Source organism: Gorilla gorilla, chromosome 12, assembly GCF_029281585.2.
Source record: "Gorilla gorilla gorilla isolate KB3781 chromosome 12, NHGRI_mGorGor1-v2.1_pri, whole genome shotgun sequence".
Classification (NCBI taxonomy): domain Eukaryota; kingdom Metazoa; phylum Chordata; class Mammalia; order Primates; family Hominidae; genus Gorilla; species Gorilla gorilla.
In genome coordinates, this window is record NC_073236.2 from 33,278,952 (window position 1) to 33,303,796 (window position 24,845).

The 24,845-nt window shown below is 37.1% G+C and overlaps 1 protein-coding gene across 3 annotated transcripts in view; it reads right to left on the reverse strand.

Moving 5' to 3' along the window:
* Positions 1-8,492: 8,492 nt before the first annotated feature.
* CNTNAP3C (contactin associated protein family member 3C) overlaps positions 8,493-24,845 on the reverse strand; it is a 152,036-nt gene continuing 135,683 nt past the window's right edge. For all 3 annotated transcript variants that reach the window (XM_063695526.1, XM_063695527.1, XM_063695525.1), the window contains 2 exons: positions 21,973-22,116; positions 8,493-13,937 (listed from right to left, as the gene is read on the reverse strand). In XM_063695526.1, the coding sequence (XP_063551596.1) occupies positions 13,816-13,937; positions 21,973-22,116 (266 nt within the window). In that variant the 3' untranslated portion in view covers positions 8,493-13,815. The remainder of the gene's footprint in view (positions 13,938-21,972; positions 22,117-24,845) is intronic.

Genomic DNA, 24,845 nt, shown 5'->3' on the forward strand with positions numbered 1-24,845 from the left:
TAAAAGAACTAGAACAGGAGCACAGTCTTCCATGTTCTTCGGCTTCATTGGCTAAGAATAGCTAAAGTGGTTACTCTGAGTTGGGGGGTGTATAGATGCTCCTAATAGCCAAGAGTTTAATTGTACATTGGAAATCAGAAACTATAAAAAGATGTTGGCCGGGCACAGTGGCTCACGCCTGTGGTCCCAGCACTTTGGGAGGCTGAGGTGGGTGGATCATGAGGTCAGGAGTTTGAGAGACCAGCCTGGCCAATACAGAGAGACCCTCGTCTCTCCTAAGAATATATATAAAAACAAAAAAATGGTTAGCTGGGCGTGGTGGCACATGCCTGTTATCCCAGCTACTTGGGAGGCTGAGGCAGGAGAGTTGCTTGAACCTGGGAGGTGGAGGTTGCAGTGAGCCAAGATCACGCCACTGCACTCCAGCCTGGGTGACAGAGCGAGACTCCATTTCAAAAAAAAAAAGATGTTTATCTTCCTTACTCACATACCATATAAAAAAGCTGGGATTTTGCTAAATTCAAAAAGAAAATTACATACACCCTATATTACAAATACTAAAAACTAGTCATCAGCTAGCCATCTATTGTTGCAACATGTCTTTGAATAATATATGTGTTTTGATTATATTTCTAAATTAGGCAATTTGTTTTGTTATTTCAAATCACTGGGTTTCGTGTTTCTTTTCTTTTTTTTTTTTTTTGAATAGGAGTCTCGCTCTGTCGCCCAGGCTGGAGTGCAGTGGCGCGATCTCGGCTCACTGCAAGCTCCGCCTCCTGGGTTCACGCCATTCTCCTGCCTCAGCCTCCCGAGTAGCTGGGACTACAGGCGCCCGCCACCACGCCCGGCTAATTTTTTGTATTTTTTAGTAGAGACGGGGTTTCACTGTGTTAGCCAGGATGGTCTCGATCTCCTGACCTCATGATCTGCCCGCCTCGGCCTCCCAAAGTGCTGGGATTACAGGCGTGAGCCACCGCGCCCGGCCGGGTTTCGTGTTTCAATTGCCTAACTAATCAACCCAGAAAATCCATTGTGGAGTCCATTTTTCACAGCAAATCTAAATTCTTTTTCCACACAACCATTCTTGTCCATCCTGATGCAATTCCTCTAGACATAATCACAGCGGAGAAGTGCAGAGCACACCCTGCCAAGGGGCATCTACTGAAGAGATACTGACAATGGCAATTTAAAGATACTTGTTATTTACAAAGTTGAGAGAAGGAGCCTTGTAAAAATGTGTATCTCTTTGCTGTAAGGATGCTTATTTAGAATTAACTACAGTAGTTGTCTATTTATCCAGCATGTTGATTTCAAAGCCCAGTTCTTTTTATTGAACTACTTTGGAATTAAACATTTTTATAATATTTACATATAGGATTAGGTTTTTAAGCCAACTCCATCTAACTGCTAGTAAATTTATTTTGTATATAGCACAAAGAATTGAATTCAATCCCAAATTCTCTCCAGCATACTAACCAAATTTAAATAAACATATGTGATGAGCTAGCAATGGTATTTCTGAATTTTCATATTTTTATTTTCCTTGGCTTACATTTTCCATATATCAAAGTCTCTTTTGAAAATTAAACTATATAATATAACCTCAATTTTAAAACATCAATGATAAGCTGGATTTAATCAACTCAGAACCCAGTGAGGGAAAACATGTTTTACTTGCTTTTATTTTTAATCAAACAGAAGTTGTATTGTGTTGTCATTGCAACATATCAGCGAATAAGCAATCTTGGAGAGCTAGGAGCAAGTTTAAATGTGTACATCTATGGGCAAAAGAACAGCTTAAACTACTGTGAGGTGGTCATTTTTCCTCCAGTGTTTCTTACGCCAGTGTGGCGGCAGCTGGAGTCCTGGGAAAGATAGCAAAGACATTTATCTTTCTTTTTTTTTTTTTTTTTTTTTTTTGAGACGGAGTCTCGCTCTGTTGCCCAGGCTGGAGTGCAGTGGCGTGATCCTGGCTCACTGCAAACTCCGCCTCCAGGGTTCCTGCCATTCTTCTGCCTCAGCCTCCCGAGTAGCTGGGACTACAGGCGCCCATCACCCCGCCCGGCTAATTTTTTTTTTTTTTTTTTTGTATTTTTAGTAGAGACGGGGTTTCACCGTGTTAGCCAGGAAGGTGTCTATCTCCTGACCTCGTGATCCGCTCGCCTCGGCCTCCCAAAGTGCTGGGATTACAGGTGTGACCCACCACGCCCGGCCGCAAAGACATTTTTCTTGTGACAATTTTAAACTTGGTATATTTCAAAATAGCACAGATGTTTTTGAAACACTTGCAGTAGAAATAGTGATGTTGTATTGGTTAAAGAAAAAGGCCTTTTTTTTTTTTTTGAGACGGAGTCTCACTCTGTCGCCCAGGCTGGACTGCAGTGGCGCGATCTCGGCTCACTGCAAGCTCCGCCTCCAGGGTTCACGCCATTCTCCTGCCTCAGCCTCCCGAGTAGCTGGGACTACAGGCGCCCGCCACCACACATGGCTGATTTTTTTTTTTTTTTTTTGTATTTTTAGTAGAGACAGGGTTTCACCGTGTTAGCCAGGATGGTCTCGATATCCTGACCTCGTGATCCACCCGCCTCGGCCTCTCAAAGTGGTGGGATTACAAGCTTGAGCCACTGCGCCGGGCTGAAAAAGGCCTATTTTATGTCTGTTATTTCCATCTTTATGTCCATGTGTATTCTTTGTTTAGGTCCCACTTGTAAGTGGGAACATGCAGTATTTAATTTTCTGAGTTACTTCACTTAGAATAATGGCTTTCAGCTCCACCCATGTTGTTGAAAAGGACATGATTTTATTCTTTTTATGGCTGCATAGTATTCCATAGTGTATATTTACCACGTTTTCTTTATCCAAGCAACACTTAGATTGATTCCATGACTTTGCTATTGTGAATGGTGCCGCAATAAACATACAAGTGTGGGCGTCTTTTTAATATAATGATTTCTTTTCCTTTGGGTAGATGCCCAGTAGTGGGACTGCTGGGTCGAATGGTAGTTCCATTTTTAGTTCTTAGAGAAATCTCCATACTGTTTTCCTTAAGAGTTTTTACTAATTTATAGTTCCACCAACAGTGTATAAGAGTTCCTTTGTCTCCACATCCTTGCCAACATCTGTTGTTTATGACTTTTTAGTAATAGCCATCTTGACTGGTGTAATATATCTCATTTTGGTTTTGATTTGCATTTCGCCGATGATTCGTGATACTGAGCATTTTTTTAATAAAGAACTCAAACAACTCAGTAAGAAAAAAATCCCATTAAAAACTGGGCAAAGGACATGAACAGATGTTTCTCAAAAGAAGACATATAAGCATGTCTTATATGACATAAAATGCTTAACATCACTAACCAATTTGGGTTTTGGTTAATTGGATTTAGTGAGGGTCTGAAGGTACAGGTAGACATGGAGAAATGTTGAATAATATGATTTAGTGCAAAAACTATTTGGAAAGAACATAAGAATTGATGAATTTTTTTGCAATAGATCTGTCTAAATTCCTTGGAAAATTACAAGTGGTGAAGATTAATACATGTGCTATTGTTGTTTTTCATTAACTGTTTGCTATGGAATCATTGAAGAAAGTGATAGACATGTTAGAAAGACAGATTTCTTTAGAATGGTATATACTCATATTTCTTTAGGGTGGGCAAATTAAAATCACTGATCTGATTGTGGCATAAATAACTAAGGTCTTGCATCCTTTTGGCCTGAAATATTCTCCTTCTAACTGAGAAGTATGTGAAGAGAGAAAGCATTCATTGCATATTCATCTGAGCAGCTTTCTAGAACTGATCCAGTCAGACTAGAAAAATTCTACCAAGCTCAAAAATCATCACACAAAAAACAACCACTTAGAGTCTCTGGAAACTGTCCTAACAGAAAATGTTTTTGAAATGGCATTATATTCTGTTGGACCTAATTAAATCCTTTTCTCTCTTCGCATAGTAAGGACCCATAGTCCCTCCCTGGTGACACTTCCTACTTCAGCTTTCCCTTGTTCTCAGTTTTAGGTGCACCCTACCTCAAGTTCTTACTGCTTCTGCTCATGGGACTATAACAAACACTACTTCTTTTACCTCAGTAGAACATCACAGCCCATTGCTTCCATGCATCCCAGGGGCTGGGAGAGACTTGGGCCTCTTCTGTCTGCTATTTTTTTTTTTTTAATATTGCTAATCTCAGGCTATGGTCTGAGAATCAAGCAGCAAACATTTTTGCACTTCTATTTTCTAATAAACTATCTGGATTCCTCCTAAAAGTTGGAAGTGAGGTAGAGTTGACATCTAATTTCACAGCCATGTTGATACAAATGAAGCAAATCTTTACAATATTTCAATATGTATAATTCCAAGGCACAATGAGCAAGGTATAGGAGTATGTCCCCTGTGTCTAGCTGTTTCTCCAGGCTTCTCCAGCATGATGGATGAAAATGTAATTGGCAAGTCAAATGTCTACTGTGGAAGCCTACAGGAAAAGGGATGTGAAATGCTTGACGTGATGAGGGGTGCAGAGTGTTCAGCACTTACTTACTGAGCAGCTCATCACCTGATTGTATAGTATACAATATATGAGAATTTATAGAACAGTGAACATATAAACACATAGAACAAATAAACATATACAACATATAAACACTGTTTTTAACATTTATTACTTACATAGAACATATAAGAATTTATAGAGCAATGAAAATACCACATTTTCACATTTGTATTGTACTGTGAAAGATTTATATGTATTTGCATAAAAAATAAAGGTGATAATCTCTTGTGATTTCCCCAAAATACAGCATCGTTTTCATCTTTTTTCCATTATGTAAATATGGTATGATAGAAATATAATATGCTGTGAAGTGATAGACATCATGACATATCAAAATGTATTATATATACACATATATATACATGTACATATTTATTGAAGTATAATTTATATACAAAATATACAAATTCCAAATATGAAATTCAAAGAGTTTTGACAGATGTCCACACCAATGTAACCATAGTCAATCAAGACATAGAACATTTCCATCACTCCAGAAACTTCCCTTGTGTTTCTCTGCAGTCACCTCCCATCCCACCTCAACCCAGGTAACTACTGATACGATTTCTACTGCTATATCTTAGTTTCGCTTGTTCTAGGACTTCAGAATGTACCCTACTATAGTGTCTAGATTTATTCATTCGACACAAGGTTTTTTAGATTCAGCCATGTTTGTTGCAGTTACCAGTAGTTTTGTCCATTTTATAGCTGAAGAGTATTTCATTATTAATACAACACAAATTGTTTGTCCATTTTCTTGTTGAAGGTCTTTTAGGCAGTTTACAGTTTGGGGATATTATAAGTAAAGACGCTGTAAACGTTCTTGTGTAAGTCTTATAATGGGCATAAGTTTTCATTTCTTTTCAACCTAGGATTGGAATTGTTGGGTCATAGGTTTCATGTATGCTTAATTATATAAAACAATGTTAAACAATTTTTCCTAAGTGGTTGTAGCATTTTACATTCCAACAATAATGTATGAGAATTAAAATTGCTCCATATTCTCAACAACACGTGGTACTGACAATATTTTTAATCATAACCATTTTAGTGGGAAGAATAACTCACTGTGGTTTTAATTTGCATTTCCTTAATGACAAAACGATATTGAACATTTTTGTGTGCTTTTTGTCCACTGGCGTAGCACTTTTCATCATTTTTTCTTATATTCATTATTTTCATTTTATTTTTGCTAATTATTGAGCTGTTAAGAGTTCTTTATGAACTATATTCTGAAAAAAATTTACAGCATTCAAATAAAGTGTTGTAAATATTTTCTCCCAGTCTGTAGCTTGACTCTTATTCTCTTAACAATGTATTTTAAAAGGAGAGTTGTTAATTTTAAGGTCAAATTTATCAGATTTTTACATTATATCTTGCTATTTGCTTTCTATTTGTCCCACTTGTTCTCTGTCCTCTTTCTCATCTTTTTTGTCTACCTTCAAGCATTTAAAAATTTATTCTATTTCATCGCTGCATTGTAATATTAGTTATCACTGTTTTTGTTACTCTAGCACTTGCTTTAGGGATTATACCATACAGATGTTTTAACTTAAAGATAACTTGTAATAGCCAACTTTTAATAGACATTATACAACTTTACACACAGTCTAAGAACCTTACAAACTATATTTCCATTTAGTCTCTCTAGGTTATTGTTGTCATATATTTTACTTTTACTCATGCTGCAGAACTCACATGACACTGCTATTATTTCTAAACAGCCAATTATCTTTAAAAGATATTTAAGTAATAAGGGCAGGTATTGTATATTTACTTATGGTGTTACTATTGCCAGTGCTCTTAATTTCTTTGTGTGGATCCATGTTTCTATCTGCACAAAGATATTATTCTTTATTTTCCTTCTTCCTGAAAGGCTTTTACACTGTTCTCATAGTCCAGGTTTGCTGATAATATATTACTTTTAACTTTTCTATGTCTGAAAAATATCTTTGTTTCATCCTTTCTTGAAAGACGGTTTTGCTGGGTATAGAAACCTAGGAGAGACAGTTTTCTGCTTTTGGTTGGAAGATGTTTCACTGGAAGCATGAAAGATATTGCTCCACTGCCCTTCCCCTTGCATTGCTTCCAAAAAGAAGTCTGGTATCATCCTTGTTTTTCTTCTCTGTGTAAGACTTGTCTTTTTCTCTTTATCACACTGAGTTTTGATCCATTTGCTTATGATGTGTTGTGATGTGGTTTTCTTAATAGGACCCCTACTTGGGGATGTTGAGCTTCCTGGGTCTGTGGGTTTATAGTTTGCATCAAATGTGGAAAATGCTTACCTATTAATTTTTAAAAATATTTTTTTCTATCCATCCACTCTCTTTTCTCTTTTGAGAACTCCAAATACACACAGATTAGGCAACTGCAGTTGTCCCACAGATCACCGATACTCTGATTATTCTTTGTTTTTTTCTGTCTCTGTTTCATTTTGGATGCTTTCTACTGCTATATATATTCAAGTTTATTAATATTTTCTTCTGAAAACTCTCATCTGCCATTAATTACATCCATTGTATTTTTTAATCTCATACATTAGCATTGTCATCTCTCGAAGTTTAATTTAAGCCTTTTCTTGTCACATCCTAATCTTTGAAAATACAGAATATAGTCATAATATTTTTCATTAGTAATTCTAACATCTGTGTATGTGCTGGGTCATTTTAGATTGATTTTTATCCTTATTATAGGTCCTATTTTTCTGCCTCTTCACACACTTGGTAATTTTTTATTCTAGACCAGATATTGTGATTTTACCTCGTTGGGTGTTGGATTTTTTTTTTTTTTTTGATGGAGTCTGGCTCTGTTGCCCAGGCTGGAGTGCAATGGCACGATCTCGGCCCACTGCAAACTCCGCCTCCTGGGTTCACGCCATTCTCCTGCCTCAGCCTCCCGAGTAGCTGGGACTTCAGGCGCCCACCACCACGCCCGGCTAATTTTTGTATGTTTAGTAGAGACGGGGTTTCACCTTGTTAGCAGGATGGTTTCCAACTCCCGACCTCGTGATCTGCCTGCCTCGACCTCCCAAAGTGCTGGGATTACAGGCATGAGCCACCGTGCCCGGCCTGGTGTTGGATAGTTTTATGTTACTGGAAGTACATGTGAACTTTGCTCAGAGATGCCAATTAGTTATTGGAAACTGTTTGATCTTTTTTTCCAAATCTTTGAAGATTTGTTTAGTGGGGCCGCCATAGTAATACATGGTCTAGGACTTGCCAGGACTGAGGCAAGACCCCTATGAATATTCTACTTAATGCTCTATTAATTACGGGGATTTCTGGTATAGCCCATGGCAACCACCTCTATTCATGGTTGTGTGTGAACATGCACTCTCAGTGAGAGTGATATTGTCCCCAAAACGACAGAAATTAGTTTTTTTGGGGGGGATGGGAGAAGTGAAGAGAAGAAAAATATTCTTTTTGTGTAAAGCCCAGATATACACATAGTACTAAAGAGATACGCAGTGCATGTGCGATATTAAAATTTCAGGCTGGGTGCAGTGGCTTACGCCTGTAATACCAGCGCTTTAGGAGGCTGAGGTGGGCAGATCATGAGATCCAGAGATCGAGACCATCCTGGCTAACACGGTGAAACCTTGCCTCCACTAAAAATACAAAAAAAAAAAAAAAAAAAAAAATTAGCTGGGCGTGTTGGCTTGTGCCTGTAGTCCCAGCTACTCGGGAGGCTGAGGCAGGAGAATGGCATGAACCCTGGAGGCGGAGCTTGCAGTGAGCCAGGATCGTGCCACTGCACTCCAGCCTGAGCGACAGAGCGAGACTCCGTCTCAAAAAAAATAAAATAAAATAAAAAAATAAAAATAAAAAAATTCATAGATAGATGACTAGAAAAGATGTTTAAAAAGATTCCTTGAGGTCAATAATAATTTTTTAAAGGTTGATAAATGCTGCTGTAATTATTTTGAGTGTTTCTTTCCCTTGCCTCAGGTAGTTTCATGCACTTTGTTACACACTGAAGGGCGACCCTCTCCAGATTTGCAAAGCTTTCTCCAATGCAGCTCTTTCCTCGCTGGTACTCTATCCTGCAATCTCTAGCCACCTTCGTGTACCTGAACTCTCAGCAACAGCTACTCCATTCAGAGACTTGCTAGGCTTCCTTAGGCTATCTATCTCCATTGTCGCACTGCTGTCTCAAATTCTCTCAAGTCGTAAGCTGGGATACTCACAGCACACATCTTATGTTTCCTATCTTTCAGGGATTACATTCCGTGCCTCATGTCCAGTGTACTGAAAACCATTGTTTCATATATTTTGTCTGGTTTGAGGTTGTTTCATGCAGGAGGGTTAGAGGGTAAATATGCTCCCTATTACTCCATCTTAGCCAGAAGTAAAATAAGAAAAAAAAATATATGTAAGTATAAACACACATACACATATGTATATATGTATGTATATAACACACATGAATCATATCCTAAAGATTTGGAACAAGAAGTAAATTTAGCTATCAATTATATGTTTACTCACTGCAGATTAAGATGAACATTGTAGATTGGAGCATATTATGGGAGCAAGGCAACCTGTAGAACTGGTCAGGAACTAGACATCTCAGGACCTGCATTCTAACCCATTTTTGTCAGTAATTATCTGTGTAACATTTTCTCAAAGCAGTGAAGGCCTTTGTGAATTTTGCAAAAATGGGGATAATTATATGTTTTACCTCATTGGCTTGCTTAAGGAGTTAAAATGTGATATGAGTCATACAAAGTGCTCATGCAGTCACAGAGGTTCTATTTTAAGGGCTTTCTTAAATTTTTAGGTACCATCACAAGCTAGGTAAGTTAGAAATTTTCATATCGCAAAATCTAAAAGTTCATCTTATGATTTTAGACATTTTTATTCACAGAGCAAATGCAACAATGTGAACCTCACATTTTAAAATATATAATGGCATAATAAAATGCAAAAATATAATTTTAGGTCATAATCAACCTATAGGCAATAAACTATGTTATCATTTTGTGAAAAAAATACCACAGGAAGTAGTGCTTCAGTACATTTTCCCGACGACATGATTAATCCATAATAAATTCTGCTACTACTCCTAGTAATGGCAACTTTATGTAACCTTCTTAAAACATTATTCACATTTGCACTTAAGTATACCCACTTAAACCGTTAGTGGCTGTTCTGACAACGCATCAGCAATGAACTTAGCCTGAGCTACATCCATTGGGAGTGATGTGAAGGAAGAGAAAAGCGTTGGACTCTATGATATTTAATGTCTTTACCAATAGAAAAGCTCTAAAATTCTTATAATTCAATTTTTTAATTAAAAAATTGGTTCTCTCTTTACACATAATTGCCAAAACAGTGTTTACAAATACTTTCATCTTGCCCCAGATTGGCCAATGAGGTAGTAGGTTAAACAGCCAATTCATCATGTTTTGATTTAAAATGTGTCCATATCATTCTTCCCCAACTTCAAGTATATTTTAATAATCCATTTCTGTCACTTATATTATGGATTCAAGAATAAACTAAGCAAATGGATCATTTGTTTGCCTTCCAGTTATACATGAAGAAATTAATGTTTTATTAAAGAAAAAAGCCATCAAAATCAATTTTCCATCTGCACTCTTTTATTTGTTGCAATACTGTTTATAACAGCTAAGATTTGGAAACACCCTAAGTGTTCATCAACAGATGAATGAAAAAAATGTGGTTCACATACAAAATGGAGTACTCTTCAGCCATAAAAGAGCATGAGATCCTGTCACTTGCGACAGCATGGATGGAACTGGAGGTCATTATGTTAAGTGAAATAGGCCAGGCATAGAAAGACAAACATTGCATGTTCTCATTTATTTATGGGATCTAAAAATCAAAACAACAGAACTCATGGATATAGAGTAGAAGGATGGTTAGTAAAGGCTGAAAAAAGTAGTAGACAGCTGAGATAATGGTGGGGCAGAGGTGGGGATAGGTTAATGGGTACAAAAAAGGTAGAAAGAATGAGTAAAACTTACTATATGATAGCACAATAGGGTGACTATAATCAATAAAAACTTAACTGCATATTTTAAAATACAGAGTGTAATTAGGTTGCTTGTAACACAAAGGATAAATGTTGAGGGGATGGATACCCCATTCTCCATGATGTGCTTATTTCACAGTGCATGCCTGTATCAAAACATTTCATGTACTCCATAAATATATACACCTAGTATGTACACAAAAATTAAAAAATAAAAAAGATTTCCCATCAAATATTCTTTCAGAGAAGATGTGAACAAAGATCCAGAATGACTGGTCAGTCTAGGCAAACAGAGTATCAAACAGCCCAATGTGATTTTCTCCTCTGCTAAATAATACTGGGAAGGCAGGAAGGTGGGCTTCTCTATGGATTGAAGTTAAGAGACAGAAGTGTCAGGAGTTCAGTCCACGCATGACAACTTACTAGTACTGCCTACTTGAAGAGATTAGCTCTTACAACCTTATCTTTGTCTCATCTATAAAACTGAGGGGTCAGGTTAAAAAAATCTTATATGTTAATACATGACTTATCCTACTCCATGTCTCTATTACAATGAAAGATCATACACAGTCTGGAAGAAAATGTTAAATTTACTGTGACTTTTCACAGTAATAGAGACAGAGTAATAGAGACACGGGGTAGAATATGTCACATATCAGTACTAACTACTATCAAAGTATGTTAAGTTTATGCCGTAATAATGACTTTTAGGAAACAATGAAGATTTACAGTGATTTCCTAAGGTGAATTTGGGCAAAAATATTGAGATAATACCACGCACCAGTGTCACTATTTTACAGAGATAAGCCTTCAATGTCACATGAACCACTCTATTTTTAATATTAGAATTCTGAAGTTTTTAAGCATCAGAATCTTCAGCTTTCTCAAATGAAGAATGGTAATTATATGCTATTTTCTTTTTTAATTTGAAGACAAAAGTTGGGAAATTATTATGCTTTTACTTTTATATTACAAAAGGGTGTTACTTGCAACTAGCATCTATATATCTAAATAACGTTTAGTGACTTAATTCTCTGCAACAGTAAAAAGTACTCAATTTAGATTTTAGTAAGTTGACTGTTACACGGTTGCTCTCTGGCAGAAGTTTAAATATATATATTCATAGATATTTTTACATCTAGCAATCAGTAAATATTTATCTCTTTTTCTTGCACTTTGCATTTAATAATTTAAAAGGAAAAATTTAACAGATGATAAATATCAAACCAAAAAAGTCAACAAATCTTAATAATCTCAAAATATACAAGGGCAAAGTAGTACATAAACCAATACAGAATACATTTGTCTGCACATTTTTGCATAAATTTTAAAAAGCATATAATTCTGTAATTTTAATTTTATAGAGCTTTCCCTAAAATATTTTTTATTTCATTTAAAAATGAGTTTATTTTCAAATAAGAAGATTAAGTCTAAAAATCAGTGCAAAAGATTGATGGTGATGATGTATCAATGCAATTTGATGCATCCATTTCGCTGTCTTGCAAAAGGTGCAGTGACCAATGGGCTGTCTGTACTCTCAATACAGATGTAGTATTCTGAGAAGAGATCATTTGTTAAGAGCGGATTTAAGACAGAGAGTGTATTCATTCTTTCAAAAATAACACATATGAGAAGATGGAAATTCATTTATGTAACAGTAACGCTGAATCAATATATTTTCAGCTTGCCCTGATGTGGAAGAAATATACCATCTCATTAGCCCTTGGTAGGCAGTTGGTATCTGGAATATGAAGAGTGTAGCATCATTGCTTTTATATAATTGGTTTATTGAATCCAAATGGTGGTTCCACGCATTATCAAATAACCACACTTCAGTATTAGTCCCTGGAACTGTCTCCGTAAAGTTAATTCCAATCCTTTGCTGTCTTAGTGTGTATGTAAACCTTAATGAGACATGTTCCAGTTAACAGCACATATTCAATTTTGGGTAATCTATGGGAATTTGGCCCCATGGTCATAAACCTGTGATCAGACTGGCAGATTTAATAAACATCATGTAAATGCTAACTGAACTTGGAGTGAACAGCCTTCAGTTTACATTCCAAAAGTGATTAGATGAAAGGATAATACACAATGATATTTATGCCTAGAGCAGTTCAAAATTTAGAAAAGGAATTAGTGATCTTCAGTTAAGCTATTTTTTTAATAAATTGAAAAGATGTTCTGTACAACATAATAGAGTCATAGGAAATCAAAAGCATATCAGTAACAACTTTTAGAAAAAGAAATGAATGATAAAGAAAAACAGATATGACCTCTCAATATCTTGGGGAAGTAAGTTAGGATGATGTTTCATTCACGTATTAATGATATAAATAAAGGATAACTCTGTGTAAGAAGTATTGTTTGTATCTGGTTGTAAATTTAGTTAAAAACATAATCACAGGTTACAAAAACTGTAATTACAAATTACAAAGAAAAACAGGCAGGCAATCTTGTATTGACATCCTCTTGCATCTTGTTACCTACCAATGTTCTGTTCCATTATAAAATTCAATACTAAAATTTCATAGCTAACATTCAATATTAATTTCAACATTAAAATGTATCAAAATCATTAAAAACAGTCAATTAGAAAAAGCAATACACCAAAAATAATGGTAGTATTTCCAGGCTTCAACTGCATTGTATTAACCACCACACAGGAGAATAAAAGGGCTGTGAATTTTAGATAGGCCACTTGGCTCTGGATTCCAGGACTATGGAAATGCCAGTGAAGGTAGTCTAAGAAGCATTTCCTGTTTTATAACTATCAGCAGAGGACCAAAAAAAGGGATCCCAGATATGTTTTCAAGTAACAAAAAACATTAAAGTGCAATTTTGTCTTTTACATCTGGACAAAAGTTCTGTCATTTTTAAAAAATAAAGTAGGGCCACAGCTTTATAGTCATTTTCTCATCTAAAACCCCACAACTATTAACACAGATCAAACTGCAGTTTTGGAAGAGAGCCTTTGGACGGGGAAACTACTGAACAGTGATGAATGGCCATACCTAATTCATTGTTTGGAAATTGATGTGGAGAACTGTGTTTCACCGAGGGAGAAAGGGACCTCCCAGAGGCTCCGAGGCTGCAGGTCTTCAGCCAGGTGACAGCACTGCACCTGCTGTGTGCACCCTGATGGCAACAGCAGGGAAGTCCACAGTCACGGTGATAGAGACAGCCACAGCTGCCAATCAGAAGACTCGCTCTTTCTGGTTTTCATGGACTGCGTTTTGCACATCGAGCTCACTGTTTAGAGCTGTCCTAGCACTCTTCTTTTTTTGAGACTTTTGACTCATTTTCTTTGCGTAACTTTCTCTGTTGATAGATGCGTATGGCTATGGCAGTGATGCAAAGCAAAATAAATATCACCACTGCTATCACACCTAGGGAGAGAAAAGAATAAAACATCATAATTTTTTTTCTTTTTTCTTTTTAGAGAGAGGGTCTCACTCTGTCACCCACGCTGGAGTGCAGTGGCATGATCACAGCTAACTGTAGCCTTGACCCTCCCAAGTAGCTGAGACTATAGGCCCACTCCACCGTTCAGCTTATTTTTTTTTTTTCTTTTTACAATTATTCTTTGTAGAGATGGGGTGTTGCTATGTTGCCCAGGCTGGTCTCGAACTCCTGGGCTAAAGTGATCCTCTCACCTTGGCCTCCCAAATTGTTGGGATTACAGGTGTCAGTTACCGTGCCTGGCCTCAATGTCAGAGTATAAATGGTGACTTTTGGTCCAATCAGAGGCTTTGCAGACATCATTGCTTTTTAAGTTTGGTTAAAATAAACCAACCACCTATTATATTATAAATTGAAAACACCAAAACTCAGAAATGCTGAGGTCAAGTAATTTTATAACATTTAACATACTTCTGACGGACTATGACTTTTGGATATGGCTGTGTTAGGCTTTTTCCCTACAGATATATGATGATTGGGTTTTAGATAATGCTTTCAGATTTAAAAGAATAGAGACATACATGTCTCCAAGACTGCGTACATCCTTCAGTTAACAAGTGGGAAATTTTAAATCATTTTACAAGTATAGAGTGTTTGCATCATCATAGATCATTACATGTTATTGTTAGTACAATGAAATGGGTACATTTTAATGAAATTGTTTTCAAATACTTTTATGATAATATACTTTTCTTTTTTTTTCTGAGACGGAGTCTTGCTCTGTTGCCCAGTCTGGAGTGCAGTGGCGCGATCTCCGCTCACTGCAAGCTCCGCCTCCCAGGTTCACGCCATTCTCCTGCCTCAGGCTCCTGAGTACCTGGACTACAGGCGCCCGCCACCGCGCCCGGCTAACTTTTTGCATTTTTAGTAGAGACGGGGTTTCACCGTGTTAGCTAGGATGGTCTCGATCTCCTGACCTCATGATCCGTCCGCCTCGGCCTCCCAAAGTGCTGGGATTACAGGCGTGAGCCACCGTGCCTGGCCGATAATAAACTTTTCAAACGCAGTAGTGTCACATATATGTAATCAATCCCTATTACCAAAAATATTGCAGGTCATATTGGATTGGAGCTCACCTTAATGACCTCATTTTAACTTCATTACCTCTGCAAAGATCTTATCTCCAAACAAGGTCACATTCTGGGGTTCATACGAATTTGAGGGAAAACAATTCAATCCATAATATCATCTCTGAAATAAGGACAACTTTACTTATGCATATACAATTTGGGTTGTGGTTGCTGCGTATCTGTTTCAAATGGGTTATGGGCTCTTCTCACACTTTCAGGTCAAAGGGGACTTTGGAATCCATAGTGTATCTATGTATGCATGTATGATCATGGATCAGCCTTCCCATTTCTGTCACTGTGTCCCTATATGGTTCATGATCATGTATGTTACTTCACTCGAAGGCCATACACAATCCAAACAAAACAAAACACAGAAACTGTGTTGGCTATTTTGACTTTCTGTTGAAACTATTCTCTTTGGTCATATATATATTTTAAAAATATTATATATATGTGTGTATATATATATATATATATTTTTTTTTTTCAAGTGATTATCCTGCCTCAGCCTCCCAGGTAGCTGGGATTACAGGCACCTGCCATCATGCCTGGCTAAATTTTTTGGGTGTGTGTATTTTTGTAGATACAGGGTTTCACCATGTTAGCCAGGCTCGTCTTCAACTCCTGATCTCAGGTGATCCGCCGGCCTCAGCCTCCCAGAGTGCTGGGATTACAGGCGTGGGCCACCACGCCTGGATATATATACGTAATCTTTTTCAGTATATTCTCAGGGTGTGTTTGAGGAAACCTTTTTTTTTTTTTTTTTGGCCATTGTCCAAGGGTTTAGAACTGAATGGGAATGTCTGTAAATGGACCTGATGGAGGCTGGAATGTGTATCAGCTTTTAATCATCACTGTAACAAATCACTAAAACATTCTCTTTATTATCTCTCACTTTAGAAGTGTGGGAGGGCTGGACTGATGACTCTGCTTATAGTCTTACAAGGACAAAATCAAGGTGCTCTTGGGCTCCTTATGAAGGCCCTAGGGCAGAATGTGTGTCCAAGCACATACAGGTTAGAGCAGAATTCAACTTCTTGTAGTTGTAGGAGTGAGGTCCCAATTCATCACTGGCTGGTAGTTGGGGCCTCTCAGCAATGTCAGGCTGCCTGCATTGCTCTTCATAGTGCCCAGTTCATTTTCTAAACCAGCAATGGTGCAGAGAGACATTCTCCTGCTTCTAGTTTCTCTGGCTTCCCCTCACCCATGCCTCTCTTCTGTGTCTCTTCTGCCTCCATCCAGAGTTAAATCTCTTAAGTGCTCATGTGATTACATGGAGCCCACTGCATGAATCACGATTGTCTCCTAAGGTCTGCAACCTTAATTACATCTGCAAAATCTCTTATGTGATGTAACATATTCAGTTTCCAGGGCATCTTGCAGAGTCATTCTCATTCTTGCTGCCACAAAATATTCCTCATTCCTTCATGAAATGTTGTTTGCTTTCACATATTTGTCTCTAGAGAAGCATCAGGTATTTTCTCAACATCCCTTCATGTTAAAAACCCTCAACAAATGAGGCATTGGAGGAACATACTTCAACATAGTAAGAGCCACCTATGACAAACCCACAGCCAGCATCATACTGAATGGGCAAAAGATGTGAAGCATTCCCCTTGAAAACTGGGACAAGACAGGGATACCCTCTCTCATTATTCCTACCCAACATAGTACTGGATGTCCTCACCAGAGCAATCAGGCAAGAGAGAGAAATAAAAGGCATCTAAATAGGAGAAAAAGAGGTCAAACTGTCTCTGTTTGCAGATGATATGATTCCGTACCTACAAAACCCCATCGTCTCTGCCCAAAAGCTTCTCGATCTGATAATCTCAACAAAGTTTCAGGATACAAAATTAATGTACAAAAATTAGTAGCATTCCTATATACCAACAACATGCAAGCTGAGAGCCAAATCAAGAATGCAATCCTATTTGCAATGACCACAAAAAGAATAAACTACCTAGGAATACAGCTAACCAGGGAGATGAATGATCTCTGCAAGAAGAATTATAAAACACTGCTCAAAGAAATCATAGATGACATACAAATGGAAAAACATTCCATAATCATGGATAGGAATAATAAATATGGTTTTTAACCATATTGGGCCATACTGCCCAAAGCAATTTATAGATTCAATGCTATTCCTATCAAATCACCAATGGCATTCTTCAAATAACCAGTAAAAACTATTTTAAAATTAATATAGAACCAAAAAAGAGCCTGAATAGCCAAGGGAATCCAAGGCAAAAAGAACAAATCTGGAGGCATTTTGTTAGCCAACTTCAACCTCTACTACAAGGCTATAGTAACCAAAATAGCACAGAACTGGTACAAAAACAGACACACAGACCAATGGAACAGAATAGAGCGTCCAGAAATAATGCCACACACTTACAACCATTTGATCTTCAACAAAGTCGACAAAAACATGCAGTAGGGAGTGGTGCTGGGATAACTGGCTAACCATAAGCAGTTCCTAGACCCCTTCCTTACACCATATATAAAAATCAACTCAAGATGGATTAAAGAATAAAATGTAAAACTTGTCAGGTGCAGTGGCTCACGCCTATAATCCCAACACTTTGGGAGGGTGAGGTGGAAGGACAGCTTGAGCCTCGGAGTTTGAGGCAAGCCTGGGCAACATAGCGAGACCTCGTCTCTACAAACAATCATAATAATAATAATACTACTACTACTAATAATAATAATAAATTAGTTGAATGTGGTGGCACGTGCCTGTAGTCCAGGCTAATCAGGAGGCTGAGGCGGGGGAACCTCTTAAGCCTGGGAGGTTGAGGCTGTATCGTGTCATTGCACTCCAGCCTGGGCAACAGGTGAGAATGACTCTAAAGTCTCAAAAAAAAAAAAAAAAGTAAAGCCTATAACTACAAAAATCCTGGAAGATAACCTAGGAAATATAGGAAATGCCATTTTGGACACAGGACATGGCAAAAATTTCATGACAAAGACACCGAAAGCAATTGCAACAAAAACAAAAGTTGACAAATGGGACCTAATTAAACTAAAGGGTTTCTGCACAGCAAAAGAAACTATGCACAGAGTAAACAGACAACCTACTGGAAGAAAATATTCACAAATTATGCATCTGACAAAGGTCTAATATCTGGAATCTATAAGGAACTTAACAAGAAAGAAAAAAAAACCTACCCCATTAAAAAACGGGCAAAGGACGTGAACAGACACTTTTCAAAAGAAGACACACATGTGGCCAACAAGCATATGAAAAACTCCTCAGCATCACTAGTCATGAGATAAATGCAAATCAAAACCACAATGAGATACCATCTCACACCAGTCAGAATTGCTATTATTCAAAAGGCGAAAAATAACAGGTGCTGGTAAAGCTGTGGAGAAAAGGGAGTGCTTATACACTGCTGGGGGAATTATACATTAGTTCAGCCATTGCAGCAAGCAGTTTCGTGATTTCTCAAAGAACTTAAAGCAGAGCTGCCACTCGACCCAGCAACCCCATTGAGTACACACCCAAAGGAATAATAATCCTTCTACCATAAAGACACACAGACGTGCATGTTCATTCACAATAGCAAAGACATAGAATCAACCTAAATACCCATCAACGGTAGCGTAAAGAAAATGTACATATATACCATGGAATACTATGTAGCCATAAAAAAAGATGAGATAATGTCCTTTGTAGCAACATGGATGGAGCTGGAGGCCATTATCCAAAGTGAACTAACACAGGAACAGAAAACCAAATACCATGTATTCTGACTTATGAGTGGGAGCTTAGTATTGAGTACCCATGGACACAAAGAAGGGAACAATAGACACAACAGCCTACTTGAGGGTGGAGTGTGGGAGGAGGGTGAAGATCGAAAAACTACCTACTAGGTACTATGCTCGTTACCTGGGTGATGGAATAATCTGTACCCCAAGCCCCCATTACATGCAATTTACCTATATAACAAACCTGCACATGTATACCTCTGAACCTAAAATAAGTTTAGAAAAAAATGAGAAGCATCACGTATTTTCTGAAGGAAATGGGAATTATATATGAATATACATTGTCAAAGATTATAATGTTTGAGATTTTCTATTGCTTATATCATTAGTTTCTTTCTGTACCTATTCCATCTGGGCTAGCAGTTCTGAAAACAAAGTAGTGTGGATCAAACTCTGTCATCTGTTTCTGTCACACAGATTACATCCCTCATCCTGAAGGAGGGACAGATTTCAGTCCCATCCTAATAAAAAAAAAATCTCTGTTCCGTTCACTGTTTTTTTCTACTTGGTTTGGAAAAATTTTGTTAGAGGCAATTGACAATATCACATATGGCTGAGAGCAGGTATAGGAGGTATCCTGGTACTCATACTTGGAAACCCTTAATTTGGCATCATCCTCAGCACATGAAATTTCTCAGATCACTAACAATCTTGGACCGATGATTATTCCTTAAGCCAACTTTGCTCTTCTGTAAAGGTTGGCGGGCATGGCTGCATTTTTCTGAGGACTCCTATGTTATCATCCACTCAAGATACACCAAGGCATTAACTAATTTTAAAAATCTTGGCCTGGCACAGTGGCTCATGCCTGTAATCCCAGAACTTTGGGAGGCCGAGGCAGTCGAATCACAAGGTCAGGAGATCGAGACCATCCTGGCTAACATGGTGAAAACCCCGTCTCTACTAAAAATACAAAAAATTAGCCAGATGTGATGGTGGGTGCCTGTAGTCCCAGCTACTCAGGAGGCTGAGGCAGGAGAATGGCGTGAACCTGGGGGGCAGAGCTTGCAGTGAGCTGAGATCGCGCCACTGCACTCCAGCCTGGGGGACACAGCGAGACTCCGCCTCAAAAAATAAAAATAAATAAATAAATAAAAATCTTAAGCTCTTCAGGTTTACTTTGTGTCTGCTTAGAGGAAAAAAGCATCCAACTACAGATATAAATGTATCCACTAATAAAAGGTAAATGGAGGCACAAAAGTTTATTTGAGCTAACAGTGATTCATGAATCACTGTTGAAGCAGCTTCAAATGGGAACTGGTTCAGGGACCCTTTCAAGGGAACAAAAAGAGACAGCTTCTATAAGGTAAATATAGTAGCAAATTTTTCACTGGTTGTAGTTATACAATTGCCTTATTTGGTTGATCCTGCTGGGAAATCTCTAGTTATATAAGTTAATTGGCTTCTGATTGGTTAGCCTTAAGTTTGACTTTTTTTATTTTTAAAGCCATTTACAAGAAATAGCTCAAGTTAAGTTTTGCTTATATTGGTAAATCAAGCAAAGTTAAGGCCACTTACAAGGCTTTGTCTGGTCAGAGATACCTCAGGCCATTTTAATTTTCTTTAACAATTTTAATACACCTGTGTGCCAGAGGACAGCTCAGTGAAGTCTCTGAATGTCTGTGGCTGTATATTTGGAAAAGTATATATTCTTTGCGAAATACCACAAATACTGATGAGGTAAAATGCAGTGTATAGGACTGCATGTATATAACAAGTCTTCTATTACTAGATCTATATTTCTGTTTACATACAATTTTTATTACTAAGAAAGGCTGAATATACTTACCTTTCCAGTAAGAATTACAAGTAATTAAGTTACCTCAGTAACACTTCAGTGTTTAGGTACAGTGCAAGTGGCTCTCTGTATCTGTGTCCAGCATGGAATTTCGTACCTAGTTGAAAACTTTCTTACTTGAGAGTGAGTTTTCTTATCATATATGTGGTGATATGGGATGATAACAGAATGCTGTAATGTACAGGCATCCATGCCCCCATGTGATAAGTTTTCTCACATGATTGTTTCTCTTAACTGTGGTTTCCAGATATAAAAGCTTAATCTTTGGATTCACAAGAGCATTCTAGAATACATAGCAGGGTTTTGCTGTTTCCATTTCTTTAGCTGTATGGGTTCTCATAGTCAGTTCGGGCTGCTATTAACAGAATCCCATGAACAGAGTGGCTTACACAACAAACAGTTATTTCTCTCAGTCTGGATGCTGGAAAGTCTAAGTCTGAGTTTGAGGCAAAGCAGATGCAGTATCTGCTTCACAGACCAGTCTTTGCCTTATAACTTCACATGGCAGGAAAGGCAAGGGAGTTCTCTTGGGCCTCTTTTATAAGGGCACTGATTCCATTCATTAGGGTTCCACCCTCCTGACTTAATTACCCTCCAAAGCCTCCTGACACCATGACTTTGGGGTCAGGATTTCAACATATGAATCTGGGGGGGGGAGGCAAACATTCAATACTTTGCACCAGTGTAACACCAATTATACTGGATTCATTTAATATGCTTGTCTCCTATTAATTAATATTTGTTTACATTGTCAATGTTTTGAAAGTACTTCATAATCAGTATGATATTTCCTATTACGCCTTCTCCATGTAAAAAAATATTTATCCATCTCTCTATAAACTGAGCTGTGTACTAATAATGATTCAATAGTATAGATTTAGATGTAGACTTAAATATATAAGTAATATTTTATGTAAGCCAATGACTTCAGACAGTACGATTTGTTTCGTTTTTACGAGCTAACTGTTAGAAGTATAAATGGATTTATCTGTTGTAGAGATATGATTATGATATTGTTTGAAAGTTTCCACTTATTTACTACATGTAGCTCAAATATATTTTTCTTTTAATGTTAAATGAAAATATGAAGTTATTTAAACAGCAAGTAAACTTTCTGCAGATACTTATTTTTGTATTGGGAAGAAAAACTGATTAAATGTTTCATGTTTTTTATAAACTCAAAAGGTATTAGTTTCATGGCTAGAGATAAATTATTTCTTAGTATCAACTTGGTTTAAATTTGACTAGAGACTCAAAATGCAAAGCAATAAAGATAAAAAGTGGTTAAACTGCCAGTGTCATTCAGTTGCCTTCTCTTACCTCCAAAATAATAGGTGTCACCTGAATCAATGAGCACAGCCACCAGGGGCTGAACAGCTGTGTCATCGTCCACCACCACATTCATATGGCTCCACTTGGCAGAGAAGGACACAGAGCGCCACTGCCCATCGTTTAATCCAGCACCTGGAGGAAATACAATCAGTCAGAGACAACTCTAAATTATGAGCTCTGTAAACACTTGAAAACAATTTGATTCAGATCACTGAATAAGTCAGAGAAGAGTGGTATTTACATGTTCATGTATCACTGAAAAAAAAATTAACCACCTATCTTTAATTTAAAAATTTCATTTATTACGAAAATAACACATGAATAAAAATATTACTCTTTCTGAAGAATCACTGTAACAAATTCTGGTAATTTGCTTAAAATAACTAGAATTTAATTATCAAATATATACAGTAGGAGCCTTTACAATGGGATAAAAACAACACAGTTTGGTTTAATCTTCAAATGCAAAACTTACTTGCTTTACTGAATCTAACAAAAACATTTTACGAGAATCAAGAAAGTGAGTTGATAAAAAATATGTCAAGAATGATTGTGAAAAGTTTTTTTTTAGAAAAAGTTGACACATAATTGCACATACTTATGGGGTGTGACAGGATTTGAAATGGAAGATCACTGGATGTCTGGCTTACTGCACCTATTAATTAAGGTAAACCCTGCTTTCACTGTCTGAGCTATTTTACAGCCCTGTAAATTGCAGAAAACTGATAGTAATGCAAAATGACTTGTACCCATAGAAATACAAATGACTTGTGCCTGGCGAGGTGCAGTTGCTTACTGAACCATTTCATATCTGTCTGTAATTCATTTTGGCATTTCTTATCTGCCTGTATGTGTAGTACTTTGAATTATCCTCCGAACTGATTGTAACATCTTACTGGTTTCTTCAGAGATTAGTTAAAATCTTTAACATATATTCGTGTGTTTCTGAATTAACAAATTATGATTATAGATATAATTATACTGTCTTTTAAAAGTTATTATTCGCTGGGCATGGTGGCTCATGCCTGTAATCCCAGCAGTTTGGGATGCTGAGGCGGGCAGATCACCTGAGGTCGGGAGTTCGAGACCAGCCTGGCTAACATGGTGAAACCACATTTCTACTAAAAAACAAAAAATTAGCTGGGCATGGTGGCACTAGCCTATAGTCCCAGTCACTTCGGAGGCTGAGGCACAAGAATCACTTGAACCTGGGAGGTGGAGGTTGCAGTGTGCTGAGATCACACCACTGTACTCCAGTGTGGGTGACAGAGTGAGACGCTGTCTCAAAAAGATAAAATAAAATAAAATAAAAGCTATTATTTAATATTTGATAAAAATGCTTAGGAAAGAACTGGAGTTGTACTTTATGTGCAATATTTTTATATATTTACACTCACATCCACATTATTTTATGATTCTTAGTAGTAATTATGAAATTAATCCTGTCAAATAATTTGGTAACAAAATGAATTGTCTTTGATGGTAAAGTTAAATGTTAAGGTATTTAAAATCACTAGAGGTATTCCGTGCTTTCTTTTACCTGATAATATGTCAAAGATACATGCCAATAAATGGGCTAAAAATAAGATTAGCTTCATGAGGCCTATTAAATTAACTTTGCACTGAAGTTTAAAATTAGGCCAAGGTTGAAACTATTTCAGAAGTTACATATATCATAATAAACTTTAGACTAATAGAAATTTTCCTATAAAGTTAACATTTTACTTGATAGTCTTGGGAAACCTGTAAATTATTAAAATGACTCTATGCTTCATTTATTTTTCTTCCTAACATGCATTTATGTGAAGTTAGTATACTATTAGCATTTCAAATGTAGTACTTCTTAAAAATTAAACATTAACATTAATATTTTAGCTTTCCCTTTTAACCTTCAGTGATATATGAAACAGAAACAGAAGTAGTAATAAAGTGTAAGGAAATAAATTATTCTTTAAAATCAACTAAGATTCTGGATGTCTTCAATGTAAAACTAGGCATTGTCTAAACACAATCTGGAGTATTATATGATTCTGCAGGTTTCTGTGCCTTTTACCTTCTTTGATTTTTTTTTTTTTTGAGATGGAGTCTCGCTCTGTCACCCAGGCTGGAGTGCAGTGGTGCCATCTCGGTTCACTGCAAGCTCCGCCTTCCAGGTTCAAGCCATTCTCCTGCCTCAGCTTCCTGAGTAGCTAGGACTACAGGCACCCGCCACCACGCCTGGCTAATTTTTTTGTATTTTTAGTAGAGATGGGGTTTCACCGTGTTAGCCAGGATGGTCTCAATCTCCTGACCTCGTGATCTGCATGTCTTGGCCTCCCAAATTGCTGGGATTACAGGTGTGAGCCACCACACCTGGCCCCTTCTTTGAATTCTTTTACCACCCTGTGAATTGCAGAAAATTGAAAGCAGGCAAATGATTATCGTCCATAGACATGCAAATGAATTTTGTCTGGCAGAAATACAATTGAACTTCTTCCTGGTTCCTCTACCCCATCCCATGGAATAAGCCAGTTTTACATTATACACAAAATCATTGCAGCAGTAACATCTTACTGATTCCCTCATAAACTAATGAGTTAAACAAAATCTTTGACATGTTCTTTTTATAACTGCAAAAAGTGCCCTCTTTAAGAATATCTTTTGACAAATAAAAGCAGATCTTTGTATAACTGTTTTCATGTCTATCATCCACATTTGTTTTCTTTTTGTTTTCTATTAGGTTGTATTTGGCCTTTGGCCATAGTTTATGCACAAGAAAATCAGATACAGTAGAATCTATAAATATTTCAATGAGAAGTTACTAAATTAATTGCCCACAACATAGATGTTATTTTAAACACATTTGATATGAAGATGATCTC